This window comes from Tursiops truncatus, chromosome X (assembly GCF_011762595.2).
Source record: "Tursiops truncatus isolate mTurTru1 chromosome X, mTurTru1.mat.Y, whole genome shotgun sequence".
Taxonomy (NCBI): domain Eukaryota; kingdom Metazoa; phylum Chordata; class Mammalia; order Artiodactyla; family Delphinidae; genus Tursiops; species Tursiops truncatus.
Window position 1 is genome coordinate 90,519,218 of NC_047055.1, and position 17,154 is coordinate 90,536,371.

Sequence of the window (17,154 nt, forward strand, 5' to 3'; positions counted from 1 at the left end):
CTACCACCAGTTCCATGCACAGCTAGCAAGACAAGAAGAACTGTGTATTCTTGATAGTACCACATACGAAATTTTTGTCTAGTTCTAGGACAAGAATCCCAGATTAACAAATTTAATCTTCAGAGTCTATTTCCCTCCGGCTGTTGAGGCTGCTGCCAAGGTTCCAGCTGCAGGGCCCACGGAGTGCCTCTCTGCAGTAGACTGATAGGATGGCCATTGCTGAAGAGAGCCATTGATTTTGACTTAACGAATTATGGAACTGTAGGGTTCTCTTCTTTGTCCCAACACGTTCAACATTTTTATCTGTGCCAAAGACACACGTTTGAGAAGAATAATCAATGGTGTGCTGGTTAACCGGCTCTCTGAAAAAATTTTAAAAGCTCTATTTTGTACTGTTTGTCAATTTCCATGATGCAAGTACCCAAACCATGGCCAATTTCAAGCAACCAACAGTTTTAACACTGGCTTGCAAAATCCCTTGAAAATTTAACAACCAGCCCTTATGAGCTGGTATGAGCCACTCAGCACACCAATGAATAATGAATAATTTGTATAACTAAGTCAGGGTCCACGGTGATTTGAATAATGAATCAAATCTTAGAATATGAAATCAAATAGGGATGAATATAAAGTCATGCTCTTGAAGGTCAAAAAATCAACTCTCTACATCTAGAATGGGGACGATATGGCCAAACCAATTGCAGCATTCATAAAACAGAAAGGGTGACGGCAGTCAACTATAAGCTTGCTGGTAATAATAGCAGTCCTGATTGAGTACCTACTATTATACTTAGAAGATCTTTATGAGGTTACGTTTTGTGTTAGTTCAGGTCCTCCAAGAGGCAAACCCCAAGATGAGATTAAATGTACAAGAGATTTATTAGGGGAAATGCTGGTGAGGGAAAATGTGGCAGGAGCCAGAAGAGGCCAGGAGAGCCATCAGACTGCAGGGCATGTCTGATTCCTGTGAAGGACAGAGGAAAGGGAAAAAGGGGAAGGTGAAAAGGGAATGGTGACTGCAGTGAAACTCTGAGAAAGTTTTGCCAAGGCTGACTGGGAGTCCTGGGGCCAAAGTCACCAGTCGGAGGAGCTCCCATCTTGCAGGAATGGGCCTGCCTTAGTATCCCTGCCTTGCTCAGTCGTGTGTTGGCAGCAGCCTCTGGGAAGCGTGACCTCGGCACAAATCTGGGGATGGATTTCAGAACATAGCAGTTGGAGCCTTCTCTCAACTTTGTTCCCCACAGCAGGCAATCTGAGAAGTACATTTTCATGGCCCCCCACAAATATTATTCCCATTTACCAATGAGAACTCAGAGGGGTTCAGAGAGGTTAAATGACTCCTAAAGATCATCCAGCAAGCAAGTGACAGAGCCAGGAGGGACTCCAGCTCTGTTTGGCTGCAAAGGCTATGTCTTTCCACCACCCCTGGTTTCTGCAAGTGGTAGGAGTGTGATGAAGCTGATCCCCAAAGCTCATCTGGTCTCAGCTTTGAAGATTTCAGTTCATTTTCGGTTAGAAGGTAATGGAGTCCCACATTCAACTCTGCTCACTGCTTTCCAAGAGCTCAAAAACCAAATAATACCCAGAAAAGAGCAGAGGAAATGGTGAGAATTCTGGAAAGTAAGAAAAATGAGGCATCGCTAAAAGAAGCAAATATATTTTGCCTGTAGAAAAAAAGAGTTCAGGGGACTCCCGTAGTTAATCTTCAAATAATTAAGTAAGCTCCTTTCTGGAAATAGTGCGTCTTACATTTCATCTGTATGTCACCAGAAGTATAAGGACAAATAGGTGGAGATAAGCTCAGGTGAGAAATTTTCTACCTGGTACTGTTCAGGCAGGCTCTAAAGATGTTCCTGATGTCCCAGTTTCCAGGATGCTGCTGGGCATATAGCAAGTCCTCGCTAAGTGTTTATTTAAGTGTTTGGACTGGGGCGAGAAAAGAAAAGGCTGGAATGCCATGCCACTTTTCTTCTTTACACACTCATCTAGGAAGTCTCATTTCTTCACCCACTGCCTCATTCTTCCCTTAAGTACTATACACAGTATGAGTTCACAAGTTCACAGCTAAGTTGTATGGTCTGTGTTTGAAGTAACTCTAAAGGCAAGTTGTACTGTTCTTTTTTTTTTTAAGTCATTTATTTAATTTGTTTGATTTTTGGCTGTGTTAGGTCTTCCTTGCTGCACGTGGGGTTTTTCTCTGGTTGCAGCAAGCAGGGGCTACTCTTCGTTGCGATGCACAGGCTTCTCATTGCTGTGGCTTCTCTTGTTGCAGAGCACGGGCTCTAGGCGTGCGGGCTTCAGTAGTTGTGGCACACGGGCTCAGTCGTTGCGACTCGCGGGCTCTAGAGCGCAGGCTCAGTAGTTGTGGCGCACGGGCTTAGTTGCTCCACGGCATGTGGGATCTTCCCGGACCAGGGCTCGAACCCGTGTCCCCTGCATTGGCAGGCGGATTGTTAACCACTGCGCCACCAGGGAAGCCCTGTACGGTTCTTTTAAGAACAAGACCTACTCATTAACTTTTTTTCTCTTTTTCTATAGGGAATACTGGTGGGATGTTCTTAAAAAGAATTCGTGTTAAGAAGCCTGGACAAGAAGTCTTTAAAAGTAAACTCTCAGAATATATCAAGGCTGAGGAGCTATATGTTGGAGTCAAAGTGAACGTGAATGGCTACCTATTTCTTTTGGTCAGTGCTGATGTGTATACCTTAAACTACATGGAGAGGAATTCAGATAAGGTGAACTCACTTGGTATAATTCTTGACTCACCTCTCAGCACTCTGCAGTCTGTGTTTTTCTTACTCCAGGCCTTTTCTTCTTCATCTCGCCACCAGTTTTACATTGTGCTTTCACACATGTGGGCATGAATAATGGATCTGCACGACTTGGCCACAGGTCCCGTCACAGAGGCCAGGGCCTGGTCTCCTCTGTTTATATGCTGGGTTTTCCACTGCCCAGCATCATGGATGCCAGGCACAGGCAGGAGGCAGGCCCAAGGTTGAATCAAGTTTCCTGGGTTTTCTGCTGACACTAACAATGTTTTCAGAAAAAAATTCAGCAATGATCGGAAAGGAAGACAATCTGGTACCACACACTGTGCTGTCCCAGTTAATTGGCACAGGCCTGCAGAGAAGGCCAAGACCTAAACAAACAGAAACCCCAAGGGAACCTGATAGTTGCTGGGATTGCAGCTTCCCATAACAGGAGCCACCTGAGGCCTAAATGGAAATCCAAGGACAAATTGGCAACAGTGAGCGCCAAGAGTTTTTTCATTTGCAATAGTATGGCACGTGGGTACTATCACTAAAAGTTCCATTATGGCAGTGCCGTTCAGTAAAAATAACATGTTGACAAAATCTTGATTTTTAAGTGTGGACTAGTCTGGTGTGCAAACACGTATATTTCAGAACCATTGCCTACTATTGAAGAATCTGTCTAGAAATGATGTATTTAAAAAGTCTGCCTGAAAATAATAATATTTATGTGCCATTTATATAGATATAGTACCAATTCCGTTTCATTTATATGTAAAATGCTCGGGGTAAGTTGCTAAGATCAGTCTCACTGTGTATAGCACGTTACCCGGATCAGTTTGGGTCCTCTGAGAAGCAGATACCAAGACAGACTTAGACATGCGAGAGATGTCTTGGGGGAAATGCGTATGAAGGATAAAGGGGGAGGGAACAGGAGTAGGTGGGGAGACTGGGATGTCGGTCTGATCCCCTGAGAAAGGAGAGGGAAGGAAGAAGAATGGGGTGGGAAGAGCCTCAGACACAGCATAGCTCTGAGAAAGTCTGCACCAGACCAATGGGGAGCCCTGGAGCAAACTAGCTATCAGAGAAATCCCATGTCAGGCAGGAATGGCCCAGCTCTGGTGCCTCCTTTCTGCTCAGTCACTGGATGGTAAGAGTCTGGGGAGAGTGTGGCCTCCGTGGGGTTTCTGCAGCGCTGCAGTGATCACGAAGGTGCAGCAGCTGGGGGCTGTCCGCTAACAGTGCTCTTCTCTGCGTGGTCACTCTTGAGGGCAGGCCTGGGCAGTGCCCTCTGGGGCTGCCACACCATCTCTTCATTTGCAGCGTTAGGAACTTGGGTTAGCGTGACACCAAGAGCCGGTAGCTCTTCAAAAGCACTGAAGTCAGGTGAGAGACTCAATAATAGGGCAGTTAGATTCCTGGAGACCAGCAGGCTTGGCTAGGAAACCTGACTCCTTAAAAGCTGAGGGGCCTTAGACGTGTATCTTCCCTGAGCTTTGTTTTCCACATCTGTAAAATGGGAGTACCAACAGTGCCTATTTCAGAGAGTTACTATGAAGACTGGATGCGAAAATGTTTTGAGTGCTTAGCTCTGTGTGCCCCATAGCAAGCTCAGTCGGTGTACAATTTACAACAGCTATTGTAACTAGAGCTCCATTTGCAAACACAGTGCAAACCTGTACTTTAATATAAAAAATATATAGCATGAATACACACACACACACAGACACACACGCACACATATATCTCATGTATATATGAGACATAAAGGGCTCTTCTCCTTTCAGAAAGATAAAAGCAGGGTAGGACATTATCTAGTATCAGCATCCCAAGTGAAAACTGCATTATCTTAAAACTACCCTTAACAAAGACATTCTAAGCAGAGAAAGATTAATATCAGTCTGAGGAGTCTTTTCAAAAGAGCTAATAGATCCTATCATGGAAACAGATTAAAGGAAATGCAAAAAAGGGAGGGAATGCCTCCCCCTTCCCGGGGCAGAGATGAACTTTATTCTAAGTTACCATCAATGTTTTTCTTTTTGTATTTAGTCTTCTCCTTTTCTAGTTCTTTGCTGTAGTTATTTACAAGCTTATGCTTTAGTGGACTGAATAAGAAGTATTCTTACAGAGTCAGAAGCCAAATCACAGTGTAGGAGACAGGAACTGGGGGCTGCCTGGAGAGTGAGTGTAAGGGGACTGCCGTGCGTGTATCACCTGGTGGCTGACAGTTCTGGGGGCGCACTCTAAAGATCTGGGGAAGATGGGGGTCCATTTATTCAATTTTGAATCCCCATGCTCTCCATTAGGGTCTCCCAACATGTTGGGTCAATGTCTAAGGGTTAAAGGGAGGAGGCTGAGGTCGGAGTAGTGGTTCTTTTCTGATTCCTGTGGCGCACTGTCCCTTAAGTGCATTTCTCTCAGATCTGGCCCTGTGCTAATGTCGCTTCTTGTCCTAGAGCCATAGCTGAAGAAATCTGGTCATGTCTTCTCTGTGTTGGTCTCTATGGAAAGACATAGCCAGCTAAGTCAAGGTTCACAGTATGAAGTCTCTTTGCTGGCCACCAGGAAGATTGGACTCCCTATCTTAAATACCTTTCTCTTCTCCTTTCCAGTTTCTTATGAGCAACATTGAACTTGCCCTACAAAAGATAAAACAAGAAGAATCACAATCCAGAGATCTCAAGCAGGTGTTTACAGCTGCTGATTGCATGCACACGAAGATGGTGGCTTATAATACATTCAGGTAAGCCATATTCTGCTAGCAGTAATCTGTTTTCTCCTCAAGATTGTCCAAAGAACAGAAAGAACAATTTCTTCCCTAGTGTTTTTCTTCATTAATTCCCTACATACTTTTTTTTTTTTTTACTAGGAATTGGTATTTCTTTACATTCGTATTACTTTGTGGTCAAGTTTTGCCCATTTCTAGTAAATTTTATGCATTTGCATATAAAAGAAGTTCCTAGGGGAGAACAGAGAGGCAAAGGCATAGTAAGTCAGTTGGGCACATTGTCTTATGAATCATGCGGGGCATTGAAGGATCAGGGGAATGCCAGGAAGGCTGCATCTGAATGAGAAAGGCTGAAAGCAGTGCAGCTAAGAGCACCCCTCTGAAATCTGAGGAATCTAGGAGGGACATCTCCTTAGGAATGCGATCCAGTTGGAAAAGATAGTGGAAAGTTCGGCAGTTATCAGAGGAAAGGTGCTACGTATGCATCTGTGTGTATGTGCGCTCACACACGTATGTATCTTGAAAGACACAAAAATGTAGAAATCAAGGGGAAAATATATGACAGAGGTTAGAAGTATTATGAGAAATCATGAACAATAAAGATTTTCTCTAAGGTTAAGCTGAATTCTAGGACTGTCCAGTGACTGACCTAGGCAAATTTCCAAACAGCAGAAACACAGGGAAATTCAAATTCAGGGTCTGGTACAATTGTGAGACTTCTTAGCCTGAAAACAAAGTGAATGGAGCGTTCAGGAGAATGTAAATTAAATCACAGATGGAGGACAAAGGGGACTTTCTCTTTAGGCTGAGAATGCTGGCTCCTAAAAACAATAGTGGCTGAAAGCTACATAGGAAACTCAGCTTGATACAGTCAAGATGTGGCTGAGAAATGAAGACGTGAGCCCAGGAGAGGGTGGCAGGGAGGTCTTTCTAACTTTGTGTCTGAAGTTGCCTGTTGCATCAATACCTGGTGACCCGAGCCCTCCATTTGGCCCAGAGTGTCCCCAGAGCTCATTTGTTATTTCAACAAACCTCTTCTGTGCCTCCAAAATATTCTTTTGAGAGCAGCAGTCAGAGGACATATTTTTATTGTTTAGAATTCCCGAGCTTCTGGGATCAATAAGAATTTATAGTTCTTTGTTATTGTTCATAGCAGTACACATGTTCATGGCCTCTTGGAAAATAATGGAGACAGGGTAAAGAGCAGAGACAATTGCTCAGGCCATGGACTAATGGAAAGCAGTGGAGGGGAAAGCGAATTTCCATCAGAAATGAGGGAGTGGTTTCGTTTTATTATTTTGTGTTCTTTTACAAAAGCGTCCATTCTCCTAGTACTCTAGCAGTGTCTATTGGAAACACTTTAGTAAGTTTATGGGGCTTTGGGGGAAGCACTTAGGCCAGGCAGGAGATCCAAGGAGGAGAAGTTGCTTTGCGGCCTGACCCTAATTGTGGGCGGAATAAAGGATGGCCACACTGTGTGATTGCAGGGTGACCTCAAGGCTCAGAAAGATGATCAGAAAAAACTAGCTCCCAATATTTAGGCCCTCTCCTGGCCAGAAATTCCTTAAGACAGAAATCAGATCAGGCTGTACCTGGTCTGAAAAACCCTTCAGTGGCTTCCAATAAGATGCAAACGTTTTATTGCAGCCGGCAGGGCCTTGAGCGATGCAACTCTGGATTTCCAGTGTCATCACTTCTTTTCCTCCAGCTCTGTCCTCTGGCCTTGCTGACCGTCAGTCACTTGCTTTCTCAAACACGTCAAGCTCTTTCCCTCCTCCAAGCCTATGCACACGCAGTTCTCTCTGCTCAGAACGTCCACACCACCATCCTTTCCGCGGCAAACCCTGGGACTCATTGTAGATGCTGCTTCCTCCTAGGGGATTTCTTTCTAGTCTACCTAAAGTAGATCCCTCACTGTTTTTCTTAGCCCCTTGTTTATATCTTTCATAGCACTTAGCACCACTTGCAGTTAAATTTATTTAAGTGTGTGTGTGCCTGGGTGTGTCTTCTCCTATTAGAATGTGAGCTTTCTGAGGAGCAGGGTCCTCGACAGCCCTGTTCACTGCCCTAAACCTGGCACCTCGTGCTGGGCTCACTACATATCACAGTTCCTGAATGGAATAATGAGATGCTAGGATTATTCTTGGGGGCTCTGTCTCCAGATGAGAGTGCAGAAGAGGCGTCAAGAGGTCCTGGTCCGTGTGATATGCTTGGTGTCGGGCACTGCGCCATCTGTGGGTCATGGTCTTCAGCCCTCTTTTTTGCTCTTCACGTTCTTTCCTGGGCAAAGGCAAAGAAAGTACATAGTCAGTTGCGATCACACCACATCCTGATTTAATTCTGTGCTTGGAGCTAATATTGTTCTTTTATTTCTGTAAGTACGTATGAGTGTATATTCTAGCTCCTCTCACCAGAACGTAACCTCTTTGAGGGCAAGGACCTTCTCTTTCTTGTTTTTTGCTTTAAGTTTATCACTTTTCACAGTGCCTGGGTGTGAATATTTGTTGAGTGGCTGCATTTTATCCGGCCCCCACTGCTTTGGCTGTCAGCTAAAGGCTGAGTTCTCCATTTAGTTCCTCCTGCTCAGACCGTTTTCCTGAATTATAAATCTGGAAGTACGAATGCCTCCGAGACATCTCCCCTTTGGATGTCCCTAAGGCATCCCCAAATAACTTTCCCTAAATTGACCTCTTTTTCTTTCCCATAAAGTTGTAGCCGGGGACCCTGTCTTGGTAAAGGCCACCATACTTGTCCCCAGGGCCTGGGCCAGGGTCTACCTTGTCTTTCCCCTATCTTGACCTCTCCCACCCTCTTGAAATTGCACTTCTTAAACTACCTCTCTCCATCTCTAGCTTCACTGTTGCAGTTCAGCTTTTCATCTGTTCACCTGGACTCCTCGTCTTAACACTCATCCTCCAAAGCTGTGCCAGAGTGACCTCCCTAAAATCTGATCGTGTCGTTCCTTTGCTCTAGGGCAAATCCCAACCTTTTAGTGTTTCATGTGAGTTTGGTCATGATCTGACCCTTGCCTCCATCTCTTCCCTTATTTCCATCTCACTCGAATTATTCTTTTGGAGAAGTCACCGTTTATTGAGCACTTACTGTGGACCATACATCGTGCTAAATGCTTTTCCTGTATTATCCACTGGTAGCCCGTGTTGAGTTATTCGCTTATTTCCCTGCCTCCACAATTGGCTCCCGCCAAGTACAGTAGGTGTTCGTTGAATAATTTAATGAATGGTCCTATTTCCCAAGGAACATTCTGTCTAAAGTTTGCATCAAACAAGTAAATAATTGATTACCTTGCTCTGGGGAAGGGAAATCTGTCTCTGACTGTAGGGAAGTCAGGGAGAGCTAGTCCCGACTCTCCCAAGTCAAGTGACTTGGGCAACTCACTTCACCTACCTACACCTCACTCTTCGGTCCATATAATGGTCTCTAAGGCCCCTTCTAGGCGCTGACATTGTGAAACATTCTGTAGGTTTATGAATACACTTGTAAAATGTTCCCTTTTCAAATTTGTGCATCGAAGTAGTAGAGTGGGCGGGCAGAGGCAGGACTGCAGTGTAGGCCTCTGGGCTTCACCTCTGTGGCCCTCATTTTCTCCCCTGCTTACATACCTGGCCCTCTCAGTATGTACCTGGCACCTCAGAGCTCAGGCTTGCTGCTTTGGGCCGCAGTCCAAGCCCCAGGCATTTTCTTTCTCCTCAGAGATTTGCACCGCTTCTCAGGGAAACCTTGCGGGCAGGAGCTAATAAACTATCTCTGCATAAGGTGCCGTGGTTGATAATGGATTACTGGATTAACTTGTGGGCCTTCCTGAGATATTTGCCTCAAAATTGACCTGAAGGAATGCAGGGGCAGGTGGAAACAGAGGGCAGTTTTGGGAGGGAGTGTTTCTCTTCTGCCTTGTGGGGCTAGCTGGCTCTGCCTCTAGGCTGGACCTATTTCTCTGGGACACTTTTTTCACGGTCTGTCAGATTGGCCTGTGACAGCCATGAATTGTTATCGAAGAAAGTGCAGAGAGCCTTTCTCAGAGCCTCGATACCTGACGGGCAGGTTTCAGCAGGGAGCCAGGCAGGGACTAGGCTTGGCAGGGCTAGTGTTTCGTGCAGTTGGGAACATGGGCAGGGTGAGGCTTCCTGATGGGGGCCCTGGACTCAGAACCCTAGGCGACAGCAGCAGCGAGGGCCCTGTGCCAGGGAAGACGTGGCCAGCCCCTCCCTCCGGCCACCTCCCCGAGCCTTGATCTCTCCATCAGAGATGACACCCGCCCCATGTAGCCTGCATGTATTTTGGTTTTCTGTGTGCTCAGTGCTCACCTCTTTTCCAAGGGCAGGGCACATGCCCGGTTCACCCTGGAGTCTTTCCTAGATACCTCCAGCACCCCGTGTCTCAGGCCTCAGTGAATGTAGTGAATTATTACACCATTCTTCCTCAGACCCCCATTATCAACTGTGGGATCAGGAGATTTCCTGTGAGCATCGATGTAATAAATTCCAAGATTTACAGCCTCGAGGAAATTTTCGTTCTTGTAAACTTAAAATTCTTCCTGAGAGAGGTAGTATAATGTAGTAAACAGATTCAATTTTAGACTTGTAGGCTTGCATCCAAATCTCAGCTCTGCCGTTCGTCAGCTTGGTGGCCTTGAGTAAGTTGCTGAGCAATGTTTTCACCTACAAAATGGGGATGGTAATAATACCTACTGCATAGAGCTGTTGTGATGAATAAATCTGATGACGTATGTTAAGTTCTTATTGTAGCACACTGTAGTGCGTAGCGGACACTAGAAAATGAAAACCCTTTATCCCAATAGTTGGAATAGTTTGAAATAGTCACTGAAAATAGTAGTAGGAATCTATGTCCTGTTTTCGATATTTCAGTAAGTTCTGTATTTACTCTTGATGAGGTCATTGAAAGCATTCTTTAATAAATGAGGTTGGAAGAAGCCCTTTAAAAACTTGGAGGCCATGAAGGTGGAAAATAAACATCACCGTTGGTGGACCAAGGTTGGGAAACATTAATATAATCCACCCCGTTACTGTCCTTTACTTCAAGGAAGAAGATTATAAATTTAGTGCTCAGAAAATTGTAATGATCTCATCCTGATTTATCTCAGACAGTTATCTCTCCTTTTATGTGGTTTTGCTCTATCTTTTTTTGAAAAACTCTGTGTACATTGGTGTTTTTATTGTAAGCCTAACTAACATCTTTTAAGGAAGCCACTAGTCTATGAATCTATGTGAACAGAAGGAAAAACCAAGACAAATTCCAAAAGCACTCAAACATGTACTCTCATCTTGAACCAAATAGACACTTTGACAGTGTCCATACCATATCTTTGAGATACGAGCCTCAGCATACATTTTTGAAAACAGCATTTTGAACCTTCCTAAAAGCATTAAATATAAATAAATGTGATGTCATAGGAAAAATGCTGGCCTGGGAATCAAAGAGACCGAGATCTTTGATTTGATTCTGTCACTGCCTGATGGTGTTGTTTGTACTGGTGAGGGCTTAGTTTTTAAAAAGCAGAATCCTCTCTGGCTAGTTAAGCAGAAAAGGAATTTTTAAAAAGGATCCTGGGTGGTTCACAGTATCTTTGGAAGGGCTGGAGCAACAAGCTTGAGGCTCAGTTCTAGGAACAGTGCCCAGAACTGGGCTGTAGAACTTGTCTGATGAGAAAATGGCCTCTGTTCCTACTGCACCACCCACACTCGTTGCTACATTTGCGCTGCTGCCAAGAACTTGATTTTACCACAACCATCACTGCCACTACTTTTGGCAACCTTGTGTCCTTTGCTACCGCTGAAAGCTGGACCCCTCTGACACCAAAGGTGGCCACGCCTAGCTGGTTTTCTCTTGTTAATCCCTTCCAAGTCAAGGTCTCATGTAAGCTTCCCCGATTGGCAGAGCCTGGATCACCAGCATGTTTCTAACTGCAAGGAAGCCTGGGAAATTGAGCTCTGACTTCCATGTTGGGGTGACGGAGAAAATAACATGGTAATTTCCCCAAATATAGATGGGCGATTTAAAAGGTACCCTCTTCATTTGCTATGACGGCAAATCCGAGCCAAGATGAGCCAAACAGGGGACGTAAAATGTCAACATTAGGAACTGAACTCCTTGTCTGTAAACAAACCAAGCAAAACACTTGCCTGGTTTTAGCACTTCGCAAATACTGTTCTGATCCACCCGGGCAGCTAAACAAAATACAGACTCCTCCTCCCCTATATTCCACTACTTTTGCAATCTCTGACACGCCTTTCTGAGTTTAAATTGCCCTCAGTGAAGGCATTGGATTACTTTCAAGTTCATGGATTGATAGCTGGCAATCGTGTTTTGTTTGGTTTTTGTTTAATGTTTTTTAAAATTAAGAGTTTAAACATAAAAGTCTATATTTCTCTCTCCTCTTGAAAAATAGAAACTGGGCCTACATTTCCCCATGTCAACTGTCAGTTGGGGGTGAGTGGCAACTGTCTGCCTCAGACTGTACCTGGTCTCTGCACTCTTCCCCAGTCTCTACAATTGCTTATTGTCCTATACCTTCTCCCATTTATCTTGCCTGCATATCCCAGAAGGTACTTGACGAGGTAACCCTTGGATTAGATAATTTTAAGGTCCCTTCCAGCCATAAAATTCCATTATTTTGTACCCTAGGCATATTGGAAATAGGCATTTAGGAACCAATTGTGTAAATAGCCCAAAATAGAACTGGAGACTGATTTTTAAATTAGAACCCAAGTGTGATTTTATATCTAAAAATCCAAAAGACTCAATTTCAAAATGATTAGAAATATTAAGAATATTTAGGAAAGTAGCTAAATACAAGAAAACTACATAAAAAGCAATAGTTTTACTAGTAATAAACAGGAAATATTATGCAATGGGGGGTACTATTCACTATAGCAACAAAATTATGAAATACCTGGGAATAAATTGGACAAGAAATGTGTAAGACTAAAATGAATACAATTTCAAAATTTTATCATATCTCTGAATGGGAAGACACTATTTTAAAAATTCTAATCTGTCCAAATTAATCTAGATTTGAAGCAAGTCTAATCAGAATTTACGATGTGGGTTTTTGTTGTTGCTGTTGTTAGATTTGGTTTTGTTTTGCAGGGTTAGGGGAGAGAAATTGGCTCATTGATTTTGAGGTCCCTCAAGAAAAATCAGGGATTGAAAAAAATGTTGAAAAGGAAGAATATTACAGTCAAGATACTAGAATTTATGTAGTTTATAGATATTTGAAAACACTGTAATATACTGATAGAGGATTAAACTAAAATACCAGTGAAACAGAGTATAGAGCCCATAAAAGATTCATTTTTATGGACTTTATTATAAGGTACAGAGAAATCCTCAATTCAGTGGACAATGAATGGATTAATAATAAAGGTTTTAGTGATAATTGATTAGCAAACATTTAATACAGTTTAATTTTGTGGTAGGTAGGGCACAGTTTCCAAAAACCATAAAGGAAAAGTTGACTGTATTGACTACAGGAAAATTTTCTATTTCTCTAGGCAAAAAATACTGTAAACAAATTTAAAAGACAAGGGACAGACTGAGAGAAAATATTTACAACCAGTATAAGAACCAGGGGATTGACATTAAGGATTTATGAAAAACTGTAAAACCAACAGACAAAAATGGGTTAAGGACAGGAATAAACAATTCTCAGAAGCAATACAAACGGCCTTTAAACCTATGAAAAGAAGCCCAATAATCACGCAAGCTGGAACAACAATGAAATATTTCCACCTATTGTATTGGTGACATTTAAAAAGAATAACATAACTGGCTCCAGATGAGCATGTGGGATAACAGGTACTTTCATTTTCTATTGATAGGAGTTTAAATTGGTTCAGCATTTTAGCGGGCAATTGGCAGTATCTAATGCTTAGACCCTTTTACCTAGTCATTGCACGTTTAGAAACTTTTTACTCAGAAAAAATTTGACAAGTGGATTGTAATAGATATGTGTGTGTGTATGTGTGTGTGTGTGCGCACACAATATTTATCGCAGCAAGCTTTGTAATAGCAAAAATTTGGAAAAATCAAATGTCCAACAATAGGGGAGTAGTTGGATAAATTCTACTGCTTTGGTTTAAGACTGTACTATTTAGCCATTAGAAAGAATGAGATAGGCCAAATACGAATACTTGAGAAAATGTTCAATGTGTTAGTCAGGATTGGTTAAGTAATGCTGCAGTAATAACTAACCCCCAAATCTCAGGGAACTAAATCAACAAAGGTTATTTCTTGTTTACTCTGTGTATCCATTGTTGTTGTCAGAGGGAGCTTTGTTCACAGTAGCCACTCAGGGACTGAATCTGACAGAACAGCCACTACCCTGAATATACCAGAGAGAGAAGAGAGCTTTGGAGGGTCAAGCCCAATAAGTCTCAGCTGGGAAGAAATACATATCATTTACACTCTCAATTCATTGGCCAGTACTAGTCACGTGGCTCCACCCATATGTTCAGAGGAAAGAGGGAAACCAGATGTTAGGTAAACAGCACTAATGGCTACCATATATATATCATGCTGTTTTGTAGATAAAGCAAAATTCAGAAGTCTGTATAATATGATCCTATTTATGCCAAAAGTCTAAAGGTTATATGTGCATGTATATTTATATAAATATTTCAGGGATTGTGTATCCTTTGAAGAAATCCTAGCAGGCTGCACACCAAGCTGCCTCATTCTTTGATTTTTTTTTTTTAACAATGAGCAATTGTAGAAAAAAAATTAAAAAGATAAATAAAGCTCAAGCAAATAAAACCAAAAAGCCTGGGCAAAGAGCACTGAGCATTTTTTGTTTCTTGCTTCAGTTTCCAGAAAGAGCTAATGACAAATGCTGGCAGAATGCTTAGAGCAGAAGTCAAGAGTCTCATAATCATAGAGCAGGGTATGAGTTGTTCCACTTGATGCTCTACTCTGATTATTGATTAGAGTCAAATAATTTTAATGTGCTTACTTAAAATTCTTTTATTATGGACCATAATATTTTATATTTATGTTACAGAATTCCAGAGCTTTGCAATTAAATTGAGGATGGAATCATTTTTATAATTTTCAAATTCTTGTCAAATTAGCAACAAACTCTTACCCATTTATTTTCCCCACTTAGATTGAATCATTAATACTTTACTATTTGCTTTATCATGCATCTCTCCATTCATACACCCCTCTCTCCATCCATCAATCCATCTTAACTTCGGTGCATTTCAAAGAAAATCACAGACATCAATTACTTCCCTCTAAATATATCAGCATGCTTACCATTTATTTACATTTTTTCCTTTTGATGTAAAATTTATATTCAATAAAATGCATCAACCTTAAGTACACATTTTCTTAGTTTTGACAAATGCATACACCTGTGCAACACAAATTCCTATTAAGATGTACAACATTACCGTCACCCAGAAAGTTCCCTCACACCCCGTCCTAGTCAGTCCCTGCCCACATCCCCCATTCAAGGGGCAGCCACCTTTCTGATTTTTTTTCACAGTAAATGGCTTTTTCCCTGTTCTAGAATTTCATATAAATGAAATTATACAGCATATATTCTTTTGTGGATTCTCTTATTAAGTATGATTTTGAGAATTATCCATATTGTTGACTGTATCAGTAATGCATTCCTTCATATTGCTGAGTAGTGTTCCATTGTATGAGAATACCACAATTTGTTTATTCTTTCCCCTGCTGATAGACACCTGGGTTACCTCCAACTTTTGGCTAATATAAATAAACCTGCTCTGAACATTTTTGTACAAATATTTTTGTGAACATAATTTTCTTTCTCTTGGTTACATAACTATGAACGGAATTGCTAGCACATAGGTGTATGTTTAGTTTTTTTAAGAAACTGGCAGACCTTTTACCAAAAGAGGTTATACCAATTTACATTTCCCCTAACAACGTACAAGGGTTCTAACTGCTTCACAATCTTGCCAACATTTGCTATTATTAGGCTTTTTAATTTAAGCAATCTAGTAGACATGTAGTACTATCCCATTGTAGTTAAATTTGCATTTTCGTGACAACCCATGACGTTGAGCACTTTTTTTCATGTGTTTATTGGCTGTTTGTATTTTTTGTGTGTGTGAAGTGTCTTTTCAGATCTTTTGCCAATTTTTATTGGTTGTTTTTTGTATTATTATTGAGTTGTTGGAATTCTTTATATTTCCTGGATACAAGTCATTTGTCAGATACACGTTTTGCGAATGTTTTTCTCCCAGTCTCTGGCTTTCCTATTCACTTTCTCAGTGGTGTCCTTTGATGAATACTGTATATATTTTAAATTTTGATGAAGTCCAAATTGTCAGTCTTTTCTTTTAAGGTTATTGCTTTCTGCTTAAGATGTCTTTGGCTGCCTCAAAGTCACCAAGATAGACTCCTATGTTTTTCTCTAATAGCTTTATGATTTTAGCTTTTACTTTTAAGTCTATGATTCATCTCAAATTAAATTTTGTATATGCTGTGGGATCAGCATGCAGGTTTATTTTACTTAAATTCTTACAATGCTTATTCCAAAGTTTTCTATTATAAGCCAGAATATTTTATATTGAAGTAAAACAATTCCAGAGCTTTAAAATATAATTTTGAAATGGAAGAGTTTAAAATTTTTTTCAAATTTTTATTAAATTAGTGACAGTGTCTTCCCCATTCATTTTCTTCTTGTTCTGTGACTTAGTTTTGACTATTAAAATTGCAAATTCTCCTTCGCAAAAGAAACTGAAATGTTGATCTTTTATACCTCCACCAATTTCCTTATGTAGTACATTCCCACTTCTTGAGGATTGAAATATTCTCACTACATTAATATCCCAGTTAACTGAGGAATGCTAGATACCAATGATCTTGTTAACTGAAGGAAACTGTATACTACACATGTATAACAGATTGTATTTTTCAAAGATGGCTGCAGCAGTGTGCAACATGTGAACTTGACACTCGTTCCACGGAGAGGTGGGGTCTATGCCATTTCCCTTTGAATCTTGAGAGGCTTTGTGCTTCACTTGTAACCAATAGAATGCGACAGAAGTGATGCTGTGTGAGACAACTGAGGCCAGTTCAGAAAAGATGATGCAGCTTCTACATTGTATGACGTGACACTTTTGGAACCCTGTACTACCGTGTAAGAAGTTCTACCACCTTGAGGATGCCATGCTATGAAGAAGCCCAAGCTACATGGAGAAACCACTTGTAGATGGTAATTCAAGTGACAGCCCAAACTCAAATCTCAGCTGATGGCCCTTGCCATGCACTGGATTTATGAGCAAAGACACCTTCACATAATTCAAGCCCCCAGTTACAGAATCACCCAAGTTGAAATTCCAGACCTTCTTCTGTGCCCTGTCGGAATTCCTGACCCACAGAATTCATGAACATAACAAAAGAGTTGCTTTAAGCACTTGATTTTTAGGGTAATTTGTTAAACAACAATATTAACTGAAGCAGCATGCACCAACACATTTTGGGGAATTAGAATACGGAAAATATGCAGCCCTCAGATTAAGCATTCGATTTTTAATTTTTTGAGAAACAGTCTGATGTCTTTTAGTGCCTCAGATTCCTGGCTTCCCAGTTCTTTAACTGCAGAGGTGGAGAAATCCTGTGCCACATCTTGGAAGTTGCTCTTGTGAAAAGACCTCCACATCA

The 17,154-nt window shown here is 41.6% G+C and overlaps 1 protein-coding gene across 1 annotated transcript in view; it reads left to right on the plus strand.

Annotated features, from left to right (window-relative positions):
* Positions 1 to 17,154, plus strand: part of EFHC2 (EF-hand domain containing 2) — a 69,627-nt gene that overhangs the window by 33,704 nt on the left and 18,769 nt on the right. Inside the window, 2 exon segments of the mRNA XM_073799289.1 lie at positions 2,539 to 2,735; positions 5,363 to 5,493. Coding sequence (XP_073655390.1) covers positions 2,539 to 2,735; positions 5,363 to 5,493 — 328 coding nt within the window.